Here is a 24,828-nt window from a genome sequence, read left to right on the forward strand (position 1 = left end):
ACCTGTCGGTATTTTATACCATTTTAATGTTCAACCTACCAGTTTCATGTAGAGGTATTCCATTTACGGACTATTTTGCTGCAATATCTTCCCAACTTCACACCCGTTGGCAACAACATTGGTCTACTATGCTCGGCAACAAACTTCAATCTATTAAACCGAGTATAGGTTACTGGGCGTCTTCTTATCACCAGTGTCGAGGTTGGGAGACTATACTCTCTCCCGTCTTCGCATTGGCCATACTCGTCTTACTCATGGATATCTCATGGAGAGGCGCCCTGCTCCTCTCTGTGAGAATTGCCAAGTTCCATTATCAGTCAGCCACATTCTGTTGGACTGCCCACTTTATCAACAAGCACGCAGAATTTACCTCCGTCGTCGTCTTCGCTCTGCTGCTCTCTCTTTACCTTCCCTTCTCGCTGATGGACCCACCTTTCATCTAGACTCTCTCATTGACTTTTTGACAACAACTGACTGACTTCACAAATTCTGATGATACCTTCAGCCCTTTCTACTTCAATCTCTTGCTACCCTCTACCCCCGTACTATCCCCTGCCCCGCTGTTTTCTGTAACCTACTGATCATCCCTCCTCCCTTCTGCCATCCAATACCCTCGCTTCCTTCCCTACCCTGCAGCGCTGTATAGCCCTTGTGGCTTAGCGCTTCTTTTTTATTATAATAATAATTTGGGTCACCCTACCTTGGTGAGAGATGACTGCTGTGATAGAAAAAAATATGCTGTATGTAATGAACATGTTGAGGTTGTGTAAATTATACAAAGGATATGTTAAATATTTATAATAGTACAATACAGTATGTACACAAAACAGATGCAGTATGTACTTACAGATCAAGGACATCCACATTTATTTTTCACTCTGGGGTTGTCACAAAATAGTGATGTGATAAATTTGTTACTGTAACTGCATATAAGCATTCCTTGAAAAATGTGATAAATATTCCATACTGTACACTGATATTTCAGAATCTTTTAGACAACAGTTAAATATTACAAATAGCTTATAGCTTTCAAGTATAAATATAAATTAACAAAATTAACTCAAGAAATGGTACATTAGTGATCTGTATTAAATATACACTTCAGTAAAAAAAAATTCATTGTTACCTATAACAAGTTATGGTCATTTCAGTGGTGACTATATATAAACGTAACCTGTTAAGCACAAGGGTAATAGTAATTTTTTTCACATTTCAGAAGCTGCCTTAACATGCTTTGCACTACTTACCTGACAACTACTGAAATAAAATATCATGACATGTAAATTAATACTGTATGCAATTAGATTCTGTATCAGGTTAAATAAAAAAAGATATTGAGTATTTATTAATTTATGATGCAAAATGTTCTTTGAGTTCTGGATCTGTTGGCTTGAGAATAACCTTGTCCTTTAAATTAACAACCCATCCTGGCTCTAAACCAAAGAAAATCTGACGTGGATCCTTTCGTTCTAGTAGTATATCTTTATTAGGCGATGCATTCACATCTGGTAATTCATAGCCATATTTCTGAGGGTAAAAATAAAAAGCATTAAGATACCATATTTTACTATTGGCTGAAAATTTTCTTTTTTTTTTAAAACCTTTGTGATCAAAGATATAATTTAAATACTGTTGCACTTCTGATACCTTTGTCCCCTAAGGCACTTCTCTATGAGAAATAAATCATGCAGATCTCCAAAGATTTTAAATTTTGAAAAACATATAAAAGTTAAAGAAAATAAATAGAAACTTAGGAAATAAACAATATATATATAAATTGTGTGTGTGTGCATATACACATGCACACACAAAACTGTGACATGACCCATGTGGTTATCGGTGAGTATGTATGCGCGCACACACACACAAATGCCATTTTATTAGGTACATATGCACCTCAATGCATAAAAACATGCAGACATAGTCAAGAGGTTCAGTTGTTGTTCAGACCATACACCAGAATGGGAAAGAAATGTAATCTAAGTGATTTTGACAGTGGAATGATTGCTGGCACCAGTTGGGATGGTTTAACCCTTTCAGGGTCCAGAGGCCAAATTTCAAAGTGCACACCAGGGTCCAAGAATTTTCAAAAAAAAAAAAAAAATTTATTTTTTCTTATGAAATGGTAGAGAACTTTTTCTAAAGGTAATAAAACAAAAAGTACGAAATTTGATGGAAAATTGACGAATTATGCTCTCGCGAATTTTGATGTGCCAGCGATATTTACGAATCGGCGATTTTGCCGACTTTGACTCCCATTTTAGGTCAATTACATTATTCCAGTTGACCAAATTCTTAGATATTTCACTAGTATTATTTCTATTCTATCGATTGAGCACAAGAAATTGCCAAGTCAACTGTTTCAACTACAAAATAAAGTGATAGGATATTGGTAATTTGGCCAATTTAACACAAAGTTCAAAATATTCCAATTTCAAAATAGGGTCCAAAATAAACAATGTAGGTGTTCTTGGCACTAAACTAACATTTCCTCTGTTCATTAGTTGTTTTGAGGCTTTACAAATTAATTCCATTTTGATTTTTTATTCACATAATGAATTTTTATTCAAACCAAAAAATAGAAGATTTACTGTTTTGCAATATTGTAATAATTGTATAAATATCATCACATATTTGTGAATGTATATCAGACCCACCAGCTGGTGTGTATTAGACATGTGAGATCGTTTGTTTACTCTTGAACATTGGCAAAAATTTAACATTTCCGCTACCTTGAGCTCAGTTTCAAGCCATTTCCAGTGCTAAAACCAATCAAAATCATCTCTATTTCTGTAATATGTCTTCCATTCTATCAAATGAGACCAAGAAATCGCAAATACAACTATAAAAAACATATGAAAAAACACTGCAAAATCGCCGTTTTAATCGAAAATCACGGTCTCAGTTTTTTCTCTCATTATACACTGTGTGCTGCAGGATTTGTTTTATGTGGTGCACACATACCACATAGATGTATTCTCTCATATCTAAGCCCAAATTTACCACTCACAGCTTATCAGAGTGAGCTGAGCTCATGGCGTAGATCTACGGCATGGACCCTGAAAGGGTTAAGTATCTCATAAGCTGATGAATTGGGATTCCACACACAACAGTCTCTAAGGTTCACAGAGAATGGTGTGAAAAGCAAAACATCCAATGAATGGCAGAGCTGTGGGTGAAAAATGCCAGTCCTGGAACCAACCAAAATCATCTCTGTTTCAGTAGTATGTCTTCCATTATATGAAATGATACCAAGAAAGAGCCAATAAAACCATAAAAACCAACCTAGAAAACACATTATTATAATCAAAACCAAGAGCTAAAACCACCAGAGCCATACAGCGCTGAGAATACACCTTAATGTCGCTATTTTAAACCAAACACAAGGTTTTCATTTTCCCCACTATGCACTCTAGGGCAGGATTTCTTTTATACCATGCACACTCACTGCACAGACCCATGTTCTCATATCTAGGCCAAAATTTACTGCTCGCAGCTTATATGAGTGAGCTGAGCTCGTGACATAGATGTATGTGAAGAACCCTGGTGTCAATAACGTAAATCTATGTTATGGGGAGTCAGAGGGTTAATTTTGGGGTGTCAGGACAATGAAAGGGTTAACAGATACAAACAGAAAATTCCTAATATATACCTGTGCTAGAAGGAACCTCTCTCTAGCTACCTCAGCTGGATCAGCCAGGTATCCACGATTTTTTGGATCAGAGTAGTAATCAATCAGATGCTGTGGAGGAAGCATTCGGCGAGGTATGGCAATACCTGGCAAAATCAAAGGGAATAATAAGTGACTAGAATAAAAATTCTAGCTCTTAAACTATTTTTTTTTTTTTTTACAATATTATCGGGTTGTACAACTTGATAACATTTTCACATAAGGCAAATCACATACACAACACACAATAAAATATGAAAAAATAGTGTGTAATTCCAACCTTGGTGATTCTTATTAGCTTTTCATAAAACCTAGTAACAAAAAAAATTGAACTATATAATCAAACTGAATGCAAAGTATCTAATAAATATACTGTCATAAATAATACAAACCTCTCCCAAAGAATTCTACTGGTTTTATGGCAGCTGTAAGAGAAAGTGGATCAAAGTATGCTGTAGTTATGAATCCTCCATTACGCTCCACAGATGCTATTACTGCTTCATTTGCCCACTGCACCTCTATATTTATTGTGGCTTTAAAATGGTCAATTCCCTGTAAAGTACACAAGTTATAGTTTATTTTGCCCAAAAAAAAAAAAAAAAAAAAATTCATATGGACTTATTACATTCTTATTTATATATATTATATTCACAAAAAATTGCTGAATGTATATGGGGAGTAGAAGTTGATGAGATAGAAGGAAGGGCAGTGGTAGAGGCAGGTAGTAGTAGTGACAGAGGATGGTGGTGGTGTGCTGGCAAAAGAATTAGGTAGTATGGAAGGTTTGTCACTGAGTAAGGAGGGGGCATGTTTTTTATTCTTTGGCCACTGGTTTGATAATGCACAGATTTTAAATACATGTACCTACTATAAATGCCTCCCCCCCCCAAAAAAAAATGCCTAACAAGGAGAGATGCTATTGTTGCTATTTACCATGACAAATGATAATTATACATACTGCACTGGTACTATACCTCATTTTCCAGCATGAAACCTCCCTCCTTCTGTTGTGGGCTGATACTGAATAACCCAGTGGCCATGAGCTGAGTAACATCAACAGGAACATCGCAGCGTAAACGGTTTGTGTCAATCATCATCTGCAGCTTTCCCATGCAGAGTGGTGTGTATGACAACTTCAAACTAATAAAGTAAGATCTTATTAGAGCAGTAATGTATCAAATAAGATCTTATTAGAGGATTAGTGTATCTGTATTTCTTAACAGACTACTGTATTGTGAAATTTACAAGTATAAATGATATATACAGTAAAACCTCTCATTAATAGATTTCAGCAATTTTGGACAGTAGCGATAGTATCTGGTATCTGAAGTATCAGACCAAGTCTGATGACTGATGTTTATCCCCTCAAGAAAGGTTCCTTGATACTGGTGAGGGGCTCTTGATATAGGGAATTGGATCTGTGCTCCAGTTCCCTGAATTAAGCCTGAATACCTTCCACATCCCCCTCCCCCCCACAGGCACTATAATCCTACGGGTTTAGCGCTTCCCCCTTCATTATAATAATAATCCGATGTTTATCTGGTGCTGGCTAGAGTGGCCACGTCCAGGCCCTGTCCATTTTCATTGTCTCTGAGACATAGGCCACTGTTGATTTATCAGTGCTGTACCTGTATGCTGTATTACCACCCAAGGACCACATGATATGCTGGATAATTATCCATCACTTAAATAATATATCACCCAAAGACCACTTAAATGATAAAAACTTCACCCAAGTACAGTGGACCCCCGGTATTTGATATTAATCCGTTCCTGAGAGCTCATCAAATACCGAAAATATCGAAAAGTGAATCAATTTTCCTCGTAAGAAATAATGGAAATTAAATTAATCCGTGCAAGACACCCAAAAGTATGAAAAAAAAAATTTACTACATGAAATATTAAGTTTAATGCAATAGAATAATTACAATAACAATAGAATAATTGACACTTACCTTGAATGAAGATCTGGTGATGATTGATGGGATGGGAGGAGGGGAGAGGTGTTAGTGCTTAGAAGGGGAATCCCCTTCCATTAGGACTTGAGGTAGCAAGTCCTAATGGCCATAGTGGCCTGTACCTCCCGTTCCTTTATGACATTCCTAAAGTGTTTCACAACATTGTCAGTGTAATAGTCACCAGCACGGCTTGCAATAGCTGTGTCAGGGTGATTTTCATCAAAAAAGGTTTGCACTTTAAGCCACTTTGCACACATTTCCTTAATCTTTGAAGTAGGCAACTTCTTCAATTTCTCTATCCCCTCCTCCGAAGCAGTTTCCTCAGGTGTGGCCTCTTGCTGTTGAAGATGATCTAGCAGCTCATCAGTGGTTAGTTCTTCATTGTCCTCCTCCACGAACTCTTCCACATCCTCCCCACTAACCTCCAGCCCCAAGGACTTCCCCAATGCCACAATGGATTCCTCAACTGGCATAGGCTTCTCAGGGTTAGCCTCAAATCCTTCAAAATCCCTTTTGTCTACACATTCTGGCCACAGTTTTTTTCCAAGCAGAGTTCAAGGTCCTCTTAGTCACTCCCTCCCAAGCCATACCTATAAGGTTTATACAATTGAGGATATTAAAGTGATCCTTCCAAAACTCTTTTAGAGTCAGTTGAGTTTCTGTGGTCACTACAAAGCACTTTTGAAATGTAGCTTTTGTGTACAGTTTCTTGAAGTTGGAAATGACCTGCTGGTCCATGGGCTGCAGGAGAGGAGTGGTATTAGGAGGCAAAAACTTGACCTTAATGAAGCTCATGTCCCCAGAAAGTCGCTCTGCCAAGTCTGTAGGATGACCAGGGGCACTGTCTAATACCAGGAGGCACTTAAGGTCTAATTTCTTTTCAATTAGGTAATTTTTCACAGTGGGGGCAAATGCATGGTGTAACCAGTCATAGAAAAAGTCCCTAGTGACCCATGCCTTACTGTTTGCCCTCCACAGCACACATAAATTAGCCTTGAGGACATTGTTTTTCCTGAACACTCTGGGAGTTTCAGAGTGATACACCAATAAAGGCTTCACTTTACAATCACCACTAGCATTGGCACACATCAACAGAGTAAGCCTGTCTTTCATAGGCTTATGTCCTGGGAGTGCCTTTTCCTCCTGAGTAATGTAGGTCCTGCTTGGCATTTTCTTCCAAAACAGGCCTGTTTCGTTGCAATTAAACACTTGTTCAGGTTTCAAGTCTTCACTGTCTATGTAATCCTTGAATTCCTTCACATATTTTTCAGCTGCTTTTTGGTCTGAACTGGCAGCCTCACCATGCCTAATCACACTATGTATGCCACTATGATTCTTAAATCTTTCAAACCAACCTTTGCTGGCCTTAAATTCACTCACATCAGCACTAGTTGCAGGCAATTTCTTTACCAAATCGTCATGCAACTGCCTAGCCTTTTCACAAATGATCGCTTGAGAGATGCTATCTCCTGCTATCTGTTTTTCATTTATCCACACCAATAACAGCCTCTCAACATTTTCTAACACTTGCGGTCGCTATTTCGCAATCACAGTTGCACCTTTTGCAAGAACAGCTTCCTTGATTGCCATTTTCCTGGTCACTATAGTAGAGGTGGTTGACTGGGGTTTACTATACAACCTTACCAGCTCCGACACACGCACTCCACTTTCGTACTTTGCAATTATCTCTTTCTTCATTTCAATAGTCATTAGCGCCTTTTTTCTCGAAGGGTTGGCACTAGAAGCTTTCTTGGGGCCCATGGTGACTTTTTTTGCAGAAACAAGCACCAAAAACAGTGATAATGTGGAATGTACCGAATGTATCCTTAGATGCGCGCACACTGGCTGGCTTGTAAACACTGGCACACACGGAGCAGTTCAGACCACATGTGGACATGTCTCGTACGAATCGCATCAAATACCGGGTTTTCGATCGGATACCAAGGCAAAATTTTTGTGATATAATGCATCAAATACCGTATTTATCAAATACCGATGCCATCGAATACTGGGGGTCCACTGTACCACATAAATGACATGTTATTACTCAGGGACAACACAAATGATATATCATCACATAGGTACCACATAAATCATACAACAAACCCTCAATATAACAGATTAATGGGAAAAATTGTCTCTCTATTAAATCAAAATAACGTTAAAAAATAGCAATACAGCCTTTCCTCGATGTACTCGTTTACCGACTACTCGGACTTACGAAGGGTTCTCTGACCAGTATGCATACCTAAATAATGTGTATTAGAGCTGATTTCCTCAATTCTGTTTATTACAATATACAGTACACTGCTGTACAAACATTTTAAAATATACCAGAAATGTTATAAATGGTGCAAAGGTAACATTAAAACAATATCAAAGATGGTTGACACAAACCCACTACCATTATGCTCCTCACTTAGCGACAAATTCGTTTACCGACGTGGTCTTAGGAATGGAACTCCATCGTTCAGTAAGGAGAGGCTGTACAATAAACAAAAGTTCTTTACTGTATACCTAGAATAGTAATGTAAACACAATTTGCAGATATATTGTAATAAACATTTAAAATATAAGAGTTAATAGTACAATTTACCCAGTGGAGTTTGCCCATAATTTTAAAATTCTATTATAGTGAGGGTTTACTCTATAATTACTCAAGAACCACATGACAAGTATATTATTATGCAAGTACCATACTAAGCATATGATGTAACACCCAAGGACCACATGAATGATGTACTATCAACCAAGGGCCACATACTGGTAAATGATATACCATACTGTATCACCCAAGGACCACATAAATACTGTACTGACACTTTTAAATTGCTAGCATCAACCATGTATAGTTGATGTAAATTAAACCATGGTATTGTAATATGAGATCTGTACCTAAAGAAAAATGTAGAGAAAAATATATATGTTATAATAAATGTTACTATAATAAAGCATTTACAATGAAGCACAAATGTGAACAATACCTAGATAAAAGTAAAGAACTTTTCATTGCATTTATGGATTTTGAAATGGCATATGATAGAGTGGATAGAGAAGCAATGTGGCAGATGTTGCAAATGTATGGAATAGGTAGCAGGTTACTTAAAGCAATAGAGATATGTGGATAGTGAGGTGCAGACTAGGGTATGTAGGACAGAGGGAGATTATTTTCCAGTAACGATAGACCTTAGACAGGAATGTGTGATGGGGTTGTAAAAATTGAATGCTAGGGTATTAACCCCTTGACTGTCGCAACCCCAAATCCTGAGGTATCTCCTGGTGTCGCAAAATTCCCCCCCCCCCCCAAAAAAAAAATTCTTATGAAATGATAGAGAATCTTTTCTCGATTGTAATGACACCAAAAGAACGAAATTTGATGGAAAACTGATGGAATTGCGCTCTTGCGAAGTTAGCAGCCTCGGCGATATTTACAAATCGTTGATTTCGCCCACTTTGAGCCCTATTTTCGGCTTATTCCATTGTTCTAGTCGACCAAACTCATAGCGATTTCTTTAGAACTCCATTTTTTCTATTGATTGAGTACAAGAAACTGCCCATTTACCAATTTCAACTACCCAATAACATGGTCAGAAATTTGCAATTTGGCCAATTTCACAAAAATTAAAAAATACGACAATTTCAAAACAGGGTCCAGAATGAACAATGCAGACATTCATGGCTCTAAAATAACATTTTCTTTGTTCATCAGTCACGTCTCCAGGCCCCTCTGATATTACTCTTGCTTTCTATTTTGAATTTTTATTCAAACAAAAAATAGAAGATTTACTGTTATGCAGACTACTGCAATATTGTAATAATTGTGTAAATAATGTCAACCCATTCATGACTGCATATTAGAATGGCTACTTGGACATTTATTAAAAAATGACATTTGTTTACTTTTGAACATCGGCAAAAATCAAACATTTCCCCTTCTTTGAGCTCCATTTCAAGGTTCTTTTCATAGTAAAACCAATCAAAATCACATCTATTTCTATAATATGTTTTCCATTCTATCAAATGAGACCAAGAAACCGAGAATACAACCATAAATACTATACAAAAATAGACCACAAAGTCGGCATTTTAATTAAAAAAACGGTCGGAGTTTTTTTTTTTCCTCATTATGTACTGCGTGCTGCAGGATTTTTTTTATATGGTGCACACTGACCACACAGACCCATTCTCTCACATGTGGGCCTACCAGCTTTCTCTGGCTTGTTTTGAAGCCGCTACAATTTATGAGTATATAGTATATGTCAAACACAGTGGCTCGTAAGACGTACATATACGACCGAAACAGTCAAAGGGTTAAAGGAGAGGTATGAGACTCAAAGATAGTGAATTTGGCACAGAATGGGAGTCATCAGGGTTGCTTTTTGCTGATAATACAGTTCTTTGAGGAAATTCAGAGAAGTTGCAAAGGTTGGTATGTAAAAGAAAGAAATTAAAAGTAAATTTAGGAAAGAGCATGGTGACAAGAGTAACAAAAAATACAGGCAATTAGAGAGTGGATATTTGATTGGAGTGAGGGAGTACGGAGGAAGTAACTGTGTTCAGATATTTGGGAGTGGACTTGTCAGCAGATATTTCTATGAGAGAGGAGGGGAACCACAGAACTGAAGAAGATAAAAAGTGGATGTTGCACTGAGCTATCTGTGGAGACAAAACTTTATCCACAGAGGCAAAAAAGGGGAGTGTACCAAAGTGTAGTAGTACCATGACTGATGTGTCTGTGATTATCATTCACCCATGCCAGATTCTCAAAAACTTCTAGAAACTGCCTAGAGTGGAGGACTGCCTCTGGGTCTATCATCGGGTGTAAAGCATGGGTTCTAAATGTTGCAGCAAGGAGGAGGTTTGAGGCAGCAGAGATATCGTGTTTGAGAGCAATGTGTGGTGTGAATATTATGCATATAATTCAGAGTTTGGAGATTAGGTGGTGTCAATTCACTAAAAGTATTATTCAGAGGGCTGGGGAGAGGTTGTTGAAGTGGTTTGAACATTTAGAGGATGCAGAAAAATAGGACAACAAAGAGGACATATAAATCTAGGGTGAAGGGATGGAGGGGTAGAAGTCGTCTTAGGAAAGGTTGGAAGTAGTAAAGGAGGCTCTGAGCAATAGGGGCTTGAACATGCAACAGGCTTCTATGTGCCTGTAAGAGTGAGGGCAAGTGGTTTTTTTTATGATTTGACATGCTGTTGGAGTGAGCAATGTAACATTTATAGACTTGAATCCCAGAAGTGGAAAGTACAGTGCTTGCATTCTGAATGAAAGAGGGGTGGGGATGTTGTGGTGTGGAAGGTCATCTGAACTATGATTTTTGGTATTCTTCTGCAGTGAGTGACTGAGTTTTCTTTGTCAGTGGGAGATGGCTGGAGTGTTAAAAAATACGAAAATATAGTATGACCTTAAAAAGAAAAGTTCAAAAATCTAAGATATTACTTCTAAAAATATTAGAAAGAAAAAAGAAATGATGCTTATATATCCAAGACCAATTTCAAGTGTTATACTCTTGCTACCCAACCTGAGAACAGACATTCTTATTGACTGCTCGATCAACAAGGCTGTTGCTGCCTGTAGGCCTACATGATCATATTAAGCTGGCTGATCCTACTTTTTTTTTTTTTTGTAGAAATGTCTAATTACTTCTTGATACAAATTTATATTTTTTTTTTTTTTTTTTTTCAAACAAGTCGGCCGTCTCCCACCGAGGCAGGGTGACCCAAAAAAAGAAAGAAAATCCCCAAAAAGAAAATACTTTCATCATCATTCAACACTTTCACCACACTCGCACATTATCACTGTTTTTGCAGAGGTGCTCAGAATACAACACTTTAGAAGCATACACATATAAAGATACACAACATATCCCTCCAAACTGCCAATATCCCAAACCCCTCCTTTAAAGTGCAGGCATTGTATTTCCAGGACTCAAGTCCGACTATATGAAAATAACCGGTTTCCCTGAATCCCTTCACTAAATATTACCCTGCTCACACTCCAACAGATCGTCAGGTCCCAAGTACCATTCGTCTCCATTCACTCCTATCTAACACGCTCATGCACGCTTGCTGGAAGTCCAAGCCCCTTGCCCACAAAACCTCCTTTACCCCCTCTCTCCAACTCTTTCGAGGACGACCCCTACCCCGCCTTCCTTCCCCTATAGATTTATATGCTTTCCATGTCATTCTACTTTGATCCATTCTCTCTAAATGACCAAACCACCTCAACAACCCCTCTTCTGCCCTCTGACTAATACTTTTATTAACTCCACACCTTTTCCTAATTTCCACACTCCGAATTTTCTGCATAATATTTACACCACACATTGCCCTTAAACAGGACATCTCCACTGCCTCCAACCGTCTCCTCGCTGCTGCATTTACCACCCAAGCTTCACACCCATATAAGAGTGTTGGTACTACTATACTTTCATACATTCCCTTCTTTGCCTCCATAGATAACGTTTTTTGACTTCACATATACCTCAACGCACCACTCACCTTTTTTCCCTCATCAATTCTATGATTAACCTCATCCTTCATAAATCCATCCGCCGACACGTCAACTCCCAAGTATCTGAAAACATTCACTTCTTCCATACTCCTCCTCCCCAATTTGATATCCAATTTTTCTTTATCTAAATCATTTGACACCCTCATCACCTTACTCTTTTCTATGTTCACTTTCAACTTTCTACCTTTACACACATTCCCAAACTCATCCAGTAACCTTTGCAATTTTTCTTTAGAATCTCCCATAAGCACAGTATCATCAGCAAAAAGTAACTGTGTCAATTCCCATTTTGAATTTGATTCCCCAAAACTTAATCCCACCCCTCTCCCGAACACCCTAGCATTTACTTCCTTTACAACCCCATCTATAAATATATTAAACAACCATGGTGACATTACACATCCCTGTCAAGACCTACTTTTACTGGGAAGTAGTCTCCCTCTCTTCTACACACCCTAACCTGAGCCTCACTATCCTCATAAAAACTCTTTACAGCATTTAATAACTTACCACCTATTCCATATACTTGCAACATCTGCCACATTGCTCCTCTATCCACTCTATCATATGCCTTTTCTAAATCCATAAATGCAATAAAAACTTCCCTACCTTTATCTAAATACTGTTCACATATATGCTTCAATGTAAACACTTGATCTACACATCCCCTACCCACTCTGAAACCTCCTTGCTCATCCGCAATCCTACATTCTGTCTTACCTCTAATTCTTTCAATTATAACCCTACCGTACACTTTTCCTGGTATACTCAGTAAACTTATTCCTCTATAATTTTTACAGTCTCTTTTGTCCCCTTTCCCTTTATATAAAGGGACTATACATGCTCTCCGCCAATCCCTAGGTACCTTCCCCTCTTTCATAATTTATTAAACAAAAGTACCAACCACTCCAACACTATATCCCCCCCTGCTTTTAACATTTCTGTCATGATCCCATCAGTTCCAGCTGCTTTACCCCCTTTCATTTTACGTAATGTCTCACGTACCTCCCCCACACTTACATTCTGCTCTTCTTCACTCCTAAAAGATGGTATACCTCCCTGACCAGTGCATGAAATTACTGCCTCTCTTTCTTCCTTAACATTTAAAAGTTCCTCAAAACATTCTCGCCATCTACCTAATACCTCCATCTCCCCATCTACTAACTCCCCTACTCTGTTTTTAACTGACAAATCCATACTTTCCCTAGGCTTTCTTAACTTGTTTAACTCCAAAATTTTTTCTTATTTTTCATTAAAATTTCTTGACAGTGCCTCTCCCACTCTATCATCTGCTCTCCTTTTGCACTCTCTCACCACTCTCTTTTCCTTTCTTTTACTCTCCATATACTCTGCTCTTCTTATAACACTTCTGCTTTGTAAAAACCTCTCATAAGCTACCTTTTTCTCTTTTATCACACCCTTTACTTCATCATTCCACCAATCACTCCTCTTTCCTCCTGCCTCCACCCTCCTATAACCACAAACTTCTGCCCCACATTCTAATACTGCATTTTTAAAACTATTCCAACCCTCTTCAACCCCCCCACTACTCATCTTTGCACTAGCCCACCTTTCTGCCAATAGTCGCTTATATCTCACCCGAACTTCCTCCTCCCTTAGTTTATACACTTTCACCTCCCTCTTACTTGTTGTTGCCACCTTCCTCTTTTCCCATCTACCTCTTACTCTAACTGTAGCTACAACTAAATAATGATCCGATATATCAGTTGCCCCTCTATAAACATGTACATCCTGGAGCCTACCCATCAACCTTTTATCCACCAATACATAATCTAATAAACTACTTTCATTACGTGCTACATTATACCTTGTATATTTATTTATCCTCTTTTTCATAAAATATGTATTACTTATTACCAAATCTCTTTCTACACATAGCTCAATTAAAGGCTCCCCATTTACATTTACCCCTGGCACCCCAAATTTACCTACTACTCCCTCCATAACATTTTTACCCACTTTAGCATTGAAATCCCCAACCACCATTACTCTCACACTTGATTCAAAACTCCCCACGCATTCACTCAACATTTCCCAAAATCTGTCTCTCTCCTCTACACTTCTCTCTTCTCCAGGTGCATACACGCTTATTATAACCCACTTTTCACATCCAATCTTTATTTTACTCCACATAATCCTTGAATTAATACATTTATAGTCCCTCTTTTCCTGCCATAGCTTATCCTTCAACATTATTGCTACTCCTTCTTTAGCTCTAACTCTATTTGAAACCCCTGACCTAGTAGGAAAGATTTTTTGCAATCATCATCTGGGAGAATATGAGTGTATAACAAGATGTACAAAAGACAATAAAAAATATAATACACCCTCCCCTCACTTAACGACGGAGTTCCATTCCTAAGACCATGTCAGTAACTGAATTCATCGCTATGTGAGGAGCATACTACGTATAATGGTAGTGAGTTTGTATCAACCATCTTTGATATTGTTTTAATGTTACCTTTGCACCATTTATAACATTTCTGGTATATTTTTAAATGTTTATACAGCAGTGTACTGTATACTGTCATAAACAGAATTGAGGAAATCAGCTCTAATATACATTATTTAGGTATGCATACTAGTCAGAGAGCCCGTCGCAAGTCCGAGTTGTCAATAAACGTCGCTAAGTGAGGAGAGGCCGTACTGTACTTCTTTTCGGAGTAATAGATGATAGCATTGTTTCAGAGGGTAGAAGGTAGTGTGAGCTACAGAATGCTAGATACTTGTAATGTCTCCAAGTAGGTAGTGTGAGCCAGTGTTAAGATGACTCTAAAGACTCAAAAAAGAATGTATTATGCATTTTAACAGCAGATGGCTGTAATGTCAAGAGGAAGTAGTGTGCATTACAAAGTGGTAATGACTGCACTGCCTCAAAGGATGGCCAAGTGTCTGAACCATAAACCAATTTTTTTCCCCACTTTACCTTAATTCAGTGTAGTATGTAGATTCATTTTGCTCTTAGTTTTCCAGTACTGTGTCCTCCATGTTAAGGGTTAATTAAATATTGCTACAGTACTAATCATACCCTAATTTAACAGTACCTGTACTGGTGCACTACTTACTGGTGTCCCTTATAGTAGGTCTGATATGAAAAGCGTAAATAAAATGGAGTGTTTCCGGTCTCATAGCCAACTCGCATAAAATTTTGTCTTTGGCCAGAACCACCACTTCCAGCTCCATGAGTCTTTCCACCATAAATACCACGTCCTCGACGTTTCTGCAGGAAAAATTAATAGATGGAGTGTAATGCGCTTTCCATAAGAATGTCATAAAATGAAGTACAGCTCTCCTCACTTAACAACAAAGTTCTGTTCCTAAGACCACGTCGGTAAACGAATTCGTCGCTAGGTGAGGAGCATACTATAATGGCAGTGGGTTTATGTCAACTATTCAACTATCTTTGATATTGTTTTAATGTTACCTTTGCACCATTTATAACATTTCTGGTATATTTTTAAATGTTTATACAGTAGTGTACTGTATATTGTAATAAACAGAACAGAGGAAATCAGCTCTAATATACATTATTTAGGCATGCATGCTGGTCAGAGAGCCCATTGTAAGTCCAAGGCATCAGTAAACGAGTACGTTGCTAAGTGAGGAGAGGCTGTACTGTTCTGTATCTAACCCTTGCTTTATTCTAAAATCAATTGCAGGTAACTGTAAAGTCAAGCCCCACAAATTCACTGCCCTCCAAATTTGAAAGGCTTTGATTTATCAATATTTTACCGCATGTTTTGAAATTTTACGGATTAAAAAAACAAGTTAGCTAAAAATGGGCTCACTGGATTTTCCATAATTTTTTTTCTAGACATTTTTTCTTATGGCTTTCAATATTAATGAGGTTAAAGCAATATTTAAGGAGAAATGTCCTCTGTAATCAAAAATATTAGAAAGAAAAAAGAAATGATGCTTATATATCCAAGACTCTCTGACCGCAGGTTCAATCCCGCCCGTGGTATGGTTATACTGTATATTACATGGACAGAATTAAACTGATGGGAAGTTGCATCTGGTTTATATACAAATTTAATTACTAGACTGGGTTTTAATTTTGACAACCAAAATTCTTACTACATTATTTGAGGTGTTAAGTAACTCAGCACAAATGAACAACTCTAATGTACAGGCCAACCATCCCTTGTTGCCTGTTTTTCTGATCACACCCAAGTACAATGTATGCAGTTAGTATCCATATTTCATTGTCAAAGTAGTCTTTAACACTGGTCTCTGTAAAAACTGCAAACCTTGCATTTGACTGTGAGGCAACCACTAAAAATATTTTGTTACTTGGGGAAGTGGAACAGAATTCTTCCTTGTAAGCCATGCGTATCGTAAGAGGCGACTGAAATGGCGGGAGCAAGGGCCTAGTAACCCCTTCTCCTGTATATATTGCTAAATTTAAAAAGAGAAACTTTCGTTTTTCTTCTTAGGTCACACTGCCTCTGTGGGATATGGCTGGTTGTTGAAAAAATATATATATAAATATGATGTTATATGTTGTTATGCTGGGGGTTTCTTCGTTGATATTAATATCTGTGGCTCTGATAAGCCAGCCACTGGCTTTGTTTCCAGTGCATCATGGCTCCAATATAGTGATATATTCTTATTATTTCTTGCCTTACTTTCTCACTTCCTGGTACTTAAAATTCTCTGCTGTTTGTATGGTTGTATTTGCCATGTTCAGTAGAGCCTTCACAAGGCTCTACTTGCCCCACTCTCTTCATGTGAATTACAGGTTAGTTTGTTTGTGGTACAGCATCATTTCTCATTTATTGAACTGCACAACTTGAACAATATATGCCTCTATTTAGGAAATTACACCATTTCTTTGTATTGCTGTATTTACCTGTTTCGTTTCTTTCGTGAGTCTATCAGCATTTGCAAACATCTCAGGCATAGAGCCAATACAGTTGGATTATTATCATTATAATCAAAACTAAGTGCTAAACCCACCAGGGTAAACATAGATGGATTTTCTTTTTGCTGTGATTTATGGAATTTTAATTATTAACTGTTTTGAGCTGTTGTGCAAATTTCTGAACAGTTTACCTATACATCTGGTCTTGCATAAATGCTTATTTCTGGTTTATTTGATGGCTTACCTCTTGGTATCATATAACCTTGGGAACATTTGAGCTTGGATGACAGCCAATAAACTTACGCTTAACACTGACAAAACCTACTATATTATGTTTGGTAGCAGAGCAGGAGTTGTGCAAATTAACATTAAGATTGACAACACTCTAATTGCCAGACATAATGAGGGCAAATTCCTAGGCCTATACCTCGACAACAACCTGAATTTCAGCACCCATATCCAACACATAACCAAAAAAGTATCCAAAACGGTTGGGATCCTCTCCAAGATACAATACTACGTGCTGCAAAATGCCCTTCTCACACTATACCACTCACTTATTTATCCATACCTCACCTATGCTATTTGTGCTTGGGGATCAATTGCAGCAACACACCTAAAGCCAATAATAACCCAACAAAAAGCCGCAGTAAGAATAATCACTAAATCCCATCCCTGGCAACACCCCCCCACTCTTCATAGATCTAAACTTACTCCCTGTTCAGTACATCCACACTTACTACTGTGCAATCTACATCTACAGGACCTTAAATTCCAATATTAACCTTGACCTAAAACGCTTTCTTGACAGTTGTGACAGAACCCACAGGCATAACACCAGACACAAACATCTCTATGACATTCCCCGTGTCCGACTAAACCTTTACAAAAATTCAATGTATGTCAAAGGCCCTAAAATCTGGAACACCCTACCTGAAAACTCTAGAACTGCAGACACATTCATCACCTTCAAAACTACCATTAGAAAACATCTTATCTCCCTGATACACCCCGTCAACTAATTACACGAATACCACCTGGTGGTTCACACTTACACTCACTCACCCATTTGACCATAAACAGAAATATCAATCTCAATTTTAACCCTTTGACTGTCGCAGGCCCCTTTCTGAAACTTGTTCTGTCGATAAATTTTTGAAAAAAAAAAAAAAATATTTTTTCTTATGAAATGATAGAGAATCTTTTCCCGATGGTAATGACACCAAAAGTTCGAAATTTGGTCGAAAACTCACAGAATTACGCTCCCGCGAAGTTAGCGGTCTTGGCGACATATGCGAATCGGCGATTTCGCCGACTTTGAGCCCTGTTTTCAGCCAATTCCGTTGTTCCAGTTGACCAAACTCATAGCTATTTCTTTAGAACTCCATTTTATCTATCAGCTGAGTACAAGAAACTGCCCATTTACCAATTTGAACTACCCAATATAGTGGTCAGAAATTGGCAATTTGGCCAATTTCACGCAAAATAAAAAAGATGCCAATTTCAAAAAAGGGTCCAGAATAAACAAGGTAGACATTCTTGGCACTAAAATAACATATCCTCTGTTCATTAGTCATATCTCTAGGCCCCTCTTATATTATTATTGCTTTCTATTTTGATTTTTTATTCATACAAAAAAAATACAAAATTTACTGTTATGCAGACTACTGCATTATTGTAAAAATGGTATAAATAATATCAATGCACTAGTGAAAGAATATTAGACTCCCCAGTTGACGTGTATTGGACGTGTGGTGTGATTTTTTTTACTCCTGAACATTGGTAAAAATCGAACATTTCTGCTACTTTGAGCTCAGTTTCAAGGTCGTTTTTATTGTCAAAGTAATGAAAATCATCTCTATTTCTGTAATATGTTTTCCATTTTATCACCTAAGACCATGAAAACGCGAATACAACGATAAATACTATACAAAAATACACCTCAAAGTCGGCGCTTTAATCCAAAAAAACGATCAGTTTTTTTTTCTCATTACGCACTGTGTGCTGCAGGATTTTTTTTATGTGGTGCACAGTGACCACACAGACCCATTCTCTCACATGTGGGCCTACCAGCTTTCTCCCGCTTGATTTGAAGCCGCTAGAATTATTGAGTATATATACGTCAGAAACAGTAGTGCGTAAGACGCATTTATACGGCATAAACAGTCAAAGGGTTAAAATAATGAATCCTAACTAGTCATAAGTTGGCCTGTGATACTCCAATACTGAAACTATGTATTGTGCCAAAACAAAAGCATTCACATTGCTAAACTCACAAACTAGTATTTAGTCACTTAGCCATAATACCAACTTACCTCATAATTTGTAATATTTCAAATTTAAGAATTAATCTAAGTCTGCCGAAATGCCTAGCCATGCAAGGTGTTCTGGTGGCACCCTCTGTAATTAGTATTTTACTACATGCAAACCACACAATAATCCAATTCTGTAAATTCAGCATTGTAATCCTCATAGAGAATACACTTTGAATTTGAATTTGAAGAAAGGAAGACAAGGCCTTGGACTGTTCACAGTTTACCCCTAAATCTTATACAATATCACTAGCTAGCTCTAAAAGGACCTTGTTACCTTTTCTATGTCTATATTCACTTCTGCCCTATTTGTGTTCATTTGCACATGCAAGTTTGTGTGTTGTGTTGGTAAGGCATCTTCATTGCTATTCAGAGGGGCTCTACCAGTTTTATCTTCAAATGTATTCAATCAAAATCAAATCAAAATCAAATAAGTTCAGGTAAGATCCCAAAGGGATGAGCGGGGAAGACGGGACAGATGAAGAATAGCTCTGGAGAGGAGTGTTCTTAGTCAGAGAAATAGAGCCAGGGCTTAACCCAGCAGCTAAGGCGATCGTGGGTCAGACTTGAGAACAGGAATAGCAGGGACTGTTGTATCGAACTTGTGGTAGTTGAAGTCTTGAATCTTGAGTAGCTGGCAGCAGGCTAGGTCACATCAGAGGGTAGAACACATATGGGAGTTATAGGAGTAACTGAGGAGGCAGGTTAGCAATGGAGCCATTTTCGAACTTTTTGAAGCTGCTCCTAGATAGGTGGTATAATTTAGCCTTGTTACTGAAGGTGAAATGTAGAGGCTTGATGAACTCAAGAACTTGGGTGAGTGTGAAGTGAAGCGGTGATTCACAGGCATACTTGACTGTTCCAGCACTGAGGCTTTTGTAGAGTTCAGTACAGGTCATGGTGTCAGTATTTGAAGGAGAAGTGTAGAAGGTAAGATCTTCCCATGAGGGTTTACTGAAGTCGTCGCTATCTTCCTCTTCTGGAGTGGATTCATTGGGTGAATCTACAATGGTGGTAGCAGGTGACTGAGGGTCGACAGGAGCAGTGGTGAGGTGTAATGGTTGTGTAACAGCAGGCTGGGGGACGGTGGTTGAGGCAGCATGATCAACGTTGTCAGCGGTGGAAGTGGTTATAGAAGTTACAGGAGCAGTTGCTTGGGCAGGAGACAGGTCTGCAGGTGCAGTAAAGTTCAGGGCGTTGGGAAGGATCTTGAGGATGTCTGCTGAAGGTGTGGAGTCCGGAAAATTGAAGGCAGGCATGTTGTTCAGACGGAATAGTTTGTTAATAGTGGTGTTGAAAGTGCCGGGGTTTGCTGCGTTTGCAAGGTGTGCATACGCCATGCAGTACAGCACCTTGGAGGAAGCACCGTCGGGGAGTGGAGAGAGGGAGTTGCTGGTCGAAGATGCCTGTAGATTAGCATGTAGAGTCTTGGTGGTGTCGGTTTGTGGTTTGGTCATTGCAGCGTATGTCGGTGAATTGGAGGTGTTCTTCAGAACTTAAGTTTTTTTCACTATGATTTCTTTCCTGAGTGGGCACTTAGCTGCAAGGGTATGATGATTACCCTTGCAGTTAAGACATGTTGGTGCTGTAGTAATGGTGCAGGATCTGAAATCTTATCCTTGATGGGGCAGTCCTTGGTGGTGTGTTTATAGGAGTAGCAGGTCCAGCAGTGGGAGATGTATGTTAAACGTTCTTGTTCTATATGACTTGGGTGAATGTGGTAATATGAGATGGCCAGACCATCAGAGAGAGCTTGGGCAGCCATGGAGACGTCTGAGAATGTAATCTTTGGCATAGAGGCGTTGGGGATCTTGGAGATGCTGTCTACCGAGGCCCAGGTGTTTTGTTCCTCAATGGATGTCTTCAGTGCTTCAGTAGAGAGAGAAGTGACGATATTGTCCAGTCTTTTCACAAAGACCGAACGTTTCAACTTCAAGAATGGAGACGGGGATAGAGTGAATTGTTGTGTTTGTAGGGTCCTGACTGAAGAGTCGTTCATTAGTTTTGATGCTTCCGTGTCGTCTGTGCAGAAGACAATGAAGGAGTCTTTCAGAGAGTGGATTGCCATAAATTTGACCTGCAGGCAGGTCTTAACGATGGTAGCTAAAGCTAACTTCGAGGAGTCATTTATTGCACCATTCACAGGCTTGATTTTCACACGATGCGACAGCATTGTGAGAAGGTTGTGATGTTTGTAGAATATAAATTTCCCTCCGGGGTAGAAGAGAGGCTTCTCAAGTGTAGAGCAACTGTGTGATCGGACAGAGCACGACAGATTGGTTAGGTGAGATTCATCAGGAAACAAGACAAGTGCTTCCTGATGCAGGTCTTAGTCATATGATAATCTGCCTCTAGAGTAGGATGTCCCATGGTTCAATCCTCAGGAAGGGTGGAAACATTGGGCATGTTTCCTTACATCTGCTGTCCCTGTTCACCTAGCAAGCAAGTAGGTACCTGGGTGTTAGTCAACTGGTGTGGGTGGCATCCTGGGGGACAAGATTGAAGGACCCCAATGGAAATGGGACAGACAGCCTTCGATGATGCACTGACTCTCTTGGATTATCCTGAGTGGCTAACCCTCTTGGGTTAAAAATCCAAACAAAATTTTATCTAACCTTTAAATATTAAGGTTATAATAGTATTTTCTTAAGTGTATTTGTGACACTACCCTCTTGTCTGTATATTTCTTATTATGGTTGCATACTCAAGATCTCAAATTTATCTTTCAGCTGTGCAAGGCAAGACAAAAAAAAAAAAAAAAAAAAAAAAAAGGCTCCCAAGGATGACAGTGAATGTCCATGGTCCAACCCAGCACAGCTGAAAGCACTGGGCAAATTTCCTTACATCTGCTGTCCCTGTTCACCTAGCAAGCAAGTAGGTACCTGGGTGTTAGTCAATTGGTGTGGGTCACATCCTGGGGGACAAAATTAAAGGATTCCATTGGAAATAAAACAGACAGTCCCCGATAACATACTGACTTTGGGTTTTCTTGGGTGGCAAACCCTCCTGGATAAAAGTTGAAACAAACCTTATCTTAAACACTATGTCCCCTCAGGGAAGGTTCCTTGATGTTGGTGAGAGGCTCTTGATTTAGGGAATTTGATCCAGTTCCCCAAATTAAGCCTGAATGCTTTCCACCCCCCCCCCACCCCCAGGCGCTGTATAATCCTACGGGTTTAGTGCTTCCCCTTTGATTATTATAATAATAATAATAATTAAACACTATGTAAGCCGAGTGCCTATCAACCAAGCCACAGACACCCCTGATGTATTAACTTCATCAGTAAAAGTTGCGTATGGTTATTATAATCACGGAAAGAGCCAAGCCCATACCTCATTATGAGCACCAGGATTTGGCCCCAAATTTCCTATGGAAACGCGCGGCAACCTCCTTAGAAGCGACAAGGCTTTTTCAGTACCACTGGAAGTCATGACTTCGTCTTGTTGGGTTTGTAAAGGTCATTGACAGTTTATGCCGTATCGAACCCCGCTTCTCGATGTGCGGAGATGTGTTGCCCGAAGTTGGACCATGACGACGTTAATTCAAAGTTTATTCTCTATAAGCATTACAATGCTGAGTTTACAGAATTTGGTTATTGTGTGGTTTACATGTAGTAAAATAATAATTACAGAGTGTACCACTAGAACATGGCTAGGCATGGCTAGGCATTTCGGGCAAGGTAGGTAGGTAGGTAAGTTTATTTAGGTATACACAATTGCATAGAATATCATACATAGCAGCATATGTGTAGGAACCTAAAATAACCCGGATAACACCAAAAAATCAAACAGTGACTTATTTCCATTGGGGTCCTTGTGATAATTATTATTTATTTTTAAAAGTTTAGAACAAGTAAGTATCTTAACTATGTAAAAGCAGTTGCAGTAAAAGATATACTAGGGGAGAGGTAAAATTAATTATTTTCATACAAGAAATCACTCTCCTCCCTTTCTATAGCCTTATTCATGAGGTACATTTTGGCTCCCTTCTTGAATTGGCTCATGCTATGACAGGCTAGGACATGTGCAAGCAGTCTATTCCACTATTTTATTGCAGCACAGAAAAATGTCCTTGAAACCTGACCACTGACTCTAGGTATTGCAGGGTTGTTCTCCCTTCCCCTAGTTCTGAAATCGCATTGGTTCCCTGCCTTAACAAAATTGGCAGTAAGATATAAGAACATAAGAAAGAAGGAACACTGCAGCAGGCCTACTGGCCCATGCGAGGCAGGTCCAAGTCTCCTACCGGCTTAAGCCAATGCACCCAACCTAGTCGGGTCAGGTCACATTCACTTAAGGAGGGAACACGGCAACTGACCTAGTAGCACAAGCTAATCAGGTCCAACTCACACCCACCCACACCCACTCATGTATTTATCTAACTTATTTTTAAAACTACACAACGTTTTAGCCTCTATAACTGTACTCGGGAGTTTGTTCCACTCATCCACAACTCTATTACCAAACCAGTGCTTTCCTATATCATTCCTGAATCTGAATTTTTCCAACTTAAAACCATTGCTACGAGTCCTGTCTAGGCTAGATATTTTCAGCACGTCATTTACATCCCCTTTATTTATTCCTGTCTTCCATTTATACACCTCAATCATATCCCCCCTAATTCTACGCCTTTCTAGAGAGTGCAGATTCAGGGCCCTCAGTCTATCCTCACAGGGAAGATTTCTGATACATGGGATCAACTTTGGCATCCTCCTTTGTATGTTTACCAGAGCATTTATATCCATTCTGTAATATGGTGACCAAAACTATGCAGCATAATCTAAATGAGGCCTAACCAAGGATATATAGAGTTGAAGAACAACCTGAGGACCCCTATTATTTATGCTTCTTGATGTGAAGCCAAGGATTCTGTTAGCTTTATTGCGAACACTTATGCACTGTTGTCTTGGTTTCAGATTACTGCTAACCAGAACTCCTAAATCTTTTTCGCAAACCGTAATATTAAGAGCTACCAGGCCCGGTGGCCTGGTGGCTAAAGCTCCCGCTTCACACACGGAGGGCCCGGGTTCGATCCCGGCGGGTGGAGACATTCGACACGTTTCCTTACACCTGTTGTCCTGTTCACCTAGCAGCAAATAGGTACCTGGGTGTTAGTTGACTGGTGTGGGTCGCATCCTGGGGGACAAGATTAAGGACCCCAATGGAAATAAGTTAGACAGTCCTCGATGACGCACTGACTTTCTTGGGTTATCCTGGGTGGCTAACCCTCCGGGGTTAAAAATCCGAACGAAATCTTATCTTATGTTTGGCATGGTTATTTTCCTGTCCAACATTTAGAACTTTGCATTTGTCTATGTTAAACTGCATCTGCCACTTCTCCGACCACTGCATCAGTCTATTTAAATCTTCCTGGAGTGATCTAATGTCCTCGTCAGAATGAATTCGACGGCCTATTTAGGTGTCATCGGCAAACTTACTTATGTTGCTCTTCATGTCCTCATCAGTGTCGTTTATGTAGATTG

At 39.0% G+C, this 24,828-nt stretch overlaps 1 protein-coding gene across 1 annotated transcript; it reads right to left on the minus strand.

The window, feature by feature from the left end:
* Window positions 1-783: 783 nt before the first annotated feature.
* Window positions 784-22,862, minus strand: mRpL15 (mitochondrial ribosomal protein L15). Its single transcript, XM_053792444.2, has 6 exons — window positions 22,679-22,862; window positions 15,235-15,389; window positions 4,645-4,810; window positions 4,063-4,222; window positions 3,653-3,777; window positions 784-1,527 (listed from the first exon to the last, which is right to left on the minus strand). Exons 1-6 carry the CDS (start codon window positions 22,775-22,777, stop codon window positions 1,351-1,353), a joined length of 882 nt encoding a protein of 293 aa, XP_053648419.2. The 5' UTR covers window positions 22,778-22,862; the 3' UTR covers window positions 784-1,350.
* Window positions 22,863-24,828: the final 1,966 nt, after the last annotated feature.

Source organism: Cherax quadricarinatus, chromosome 10, assembly GCF_038502225.1.
Source record: "Cherax quadricarinatus isolate ZL_2023a chromosome 10, ASM3850222v1, whole genome shotgun sequence".
Classification (NCBI taxonomy): Eukaryota; Metazoa; Arthropoda; class Malacostraca; order Decapoda; family Parastacidae; genus Cherax; species Cherax quadricarinatus.

What these genes read in the sequence shown, in the direction of transcription:
- mRpL15 (XM_053792444.2), bottom strand. Translation starts at nt 22,777, where the DNA reads ATGACTTCCAGTGGTACTGAAAAAGCCTTGTCGCTTCTAAGGAGGTTG. An exon ending in ACCTACTATAAGGGACACCA is followed by an intron (nt 4,811 to 15,234) that starts GTAAGTAGTGCA and finishes TTACTTTATTAG; the next exon opens with TTTGAAGTTGTCATACACAC. An exon ending in GTTTCATGCTGGAAAATGAG is followed by an intron (nt 4,223 to 4,644) that starts GTATAGTACCAG and finishes TGTACTTTACAG; the next exon opens with GGAATTGACCATTTTAAAGC.